Below are 1,986 nucleotides of genomic sequence, written 5' to 3'. Positions count from 1 at the left end.
TAGTTTTGGGGATAAAATATTTACAATTCGTAGTCGTAGGATAGTAAAATAAAATTTCATTTAAACATAATAATGGGGGATTTCCATTAATCACGTGAAGCTTAAAAGGGTGGACAGGGCTTGACAAAGAATCACGGGAGGGGAAGGGAAGCAAGATATTACAGGTATTTATTTTTTATATATATTTAAAAAAAATGTCTAAAATTTAAAAAATAAATTCGAGAGATCTAAGGGGGCGTCCACAAATTTGTGATCGACTTTTTAAAGATTTGTAGACTCCCTCCCCATAGGTGATACAAGGCGATAATCAAAAATAAACCCCCCCCCTCCACCAACTTTACGTGTATTTTTAGTTACGAGAAAAATTAGTAAAATGTTTGATTGTTTTTTTAAAATGTTTGATTTTTTTTTCATAAAAAACATGTAAAATATAAATACACGTGATATCTTACTATACCCTTCCCTCCCCCATGTGATATTTCGTGTTTTTTTGTCAAACCCCCTCCCCCTAAAAGCCTCAAGTCATTAATGGACTCCCCCCAACATACGATATTGACTGGGTAAAGAGGTTTATTTTAGGGGGCCCAGTAAGATATTACGCATACTTATTTTTTATCTAAATTTTTAAAAAATTCGAAATTTTTTCAAAAAAATCCGAAGTCTCCCCTGTAAAAAATCCAAATTCAAAATGTGATGTTGACTAGGAAAAGGGGGTGATTTTAATGCGCTTAGTAAGATAATACGTGTACTTAGTTTTTATCTAAATTTTTAAAAAACTCAATTTTAAAAAAAAAAATTCAAAGTCCCCCTCCCATCCAAAGACAACATGTGATATTGACTGCGGGAAAGAGGGTCATTTTAAGAGGTCTAGTAAGATGTTACAGGTACTTATTTCTTATCTATTTTTTTACAAGTTCGAAATTTTTCAAAAAAAATCCTAGGTCCCTCCTGTAAAAAATTCCAAAGACAACATGTGATGTTGATTAGGAGAAAGGCGGTTGTTTTAGGGAGTCTAGTAAGATATCACGTGTACTTATTTTTTTTATCTAAATTTTTCAAAAAAATACAAAGTCCCCCTTTGAAAAAATCCAAAGTCAACATATGAAGATATAAGTATTACGGGTACTTATTCATTTTCTAAATTTTTGAAAAATTCAAAATTTTTCAAAAGAATCCAAAGTCCCCCCTGTGAAACAATCCAAAGTCAACATGTAATGTTCACTAGGGGAAGGAGGTCATTTTAGGGGTCTAGTAATATATTACAGCTACTTATTTTTTATCTGAACTTTTAAAAAATTCGAAATTTTAAAAAAAAAAAATTCAAAGATCCAACATGTGATGTTGACTGGGTTAAAGGTGGTCATTTGAAAAATCACCAAGCTTTCCAAAGATGCCATTTTAAAAATTACCTAAATTTCAACGTGACTGGGGTAAATAGGGTCATTTTTAAAATCACCAAAAGGGAGTCATTTTAAAAATCACCAAAGTTTCAACATGTGACTGAGGTAAAATGGATCATTTTAAAAATCACCAAAGTTTCCAAGAGGGTCATTTTAAAAATCACCAAAAGGGGTCATTTTAAAAATCACCAAACTTTCCAAGGTCATTTTAAAAATCACCAAAGTTTCATCAAGTGATGTTCACTGGGGTAAAGAGGGTCATTTTAAAAATCAACAAAGTTTCTAAGTTGATCGTTGACCCCAGTCAACATCACATGTTGGATCTTTAGATTTTTTTGAAAAATTTTGATTTTTTTGGGGGAGATATTTTTAATTTTGGGTAAAGAGGGGCTTATTTAAAAAATCACCAAAATTTCAACATGTATATATTTTATCATATATCATAATCATTAAAAAGCTAATAAAATTATCTAGAATTCGGTATTTAATAATGTATCTCAATTAGAACAAAATTATTAAGAACAACAAAATTAAGCCATTAATCGACATATGGATAAAAAGATTTTAAAGAAGCCTGTTGACTTTT

At 30.6% G+C, this 1,986-nt stretch overlaps 1 protein-coding gene across 1 annotated transcript in view; it reads left to right on the top strand.

The window, feature by feature from the left end:
• Nucleotides 1-875: 875 nt before the first annotated feature.
• Nucleotides 876-1,986, top strand: part of LOC113391244 — an 11,354-nt gene continuing 10,243 nt past the window's right edge. Inside the window, exon 1 of the mRNA XM_026627192.1 lies at nucleotides 876-884. Within this exon, the coding sequence (XP_026482977.1) occupies nucleotides 876-884 (9 nt within the window). The remainder of the gene's footprint in view (nucleotides 885-1,986) is intronic.

Source organism: Ctenocephalides felis, unplaced genomic scaffold (genome assembly GCF_003426905.1).
Source record: "Ctenocephalides felis isolate EL2017-DRISC unplaced genomic scaffold, ASM342690v1 CF-g0.4_SCAFFOLD_00845, whole genome shotgun sequence".
NCBI classification, from domain to species: Eukaryota; Metazoa; Arthropoda; class Insecta; order Siphonaptera; family Pulicidae; genus Ctenocephalides; species Ctenocephalides felis.
This window is presented reverse-complemented; position numbering and strand designations above follow the sequence as displayed.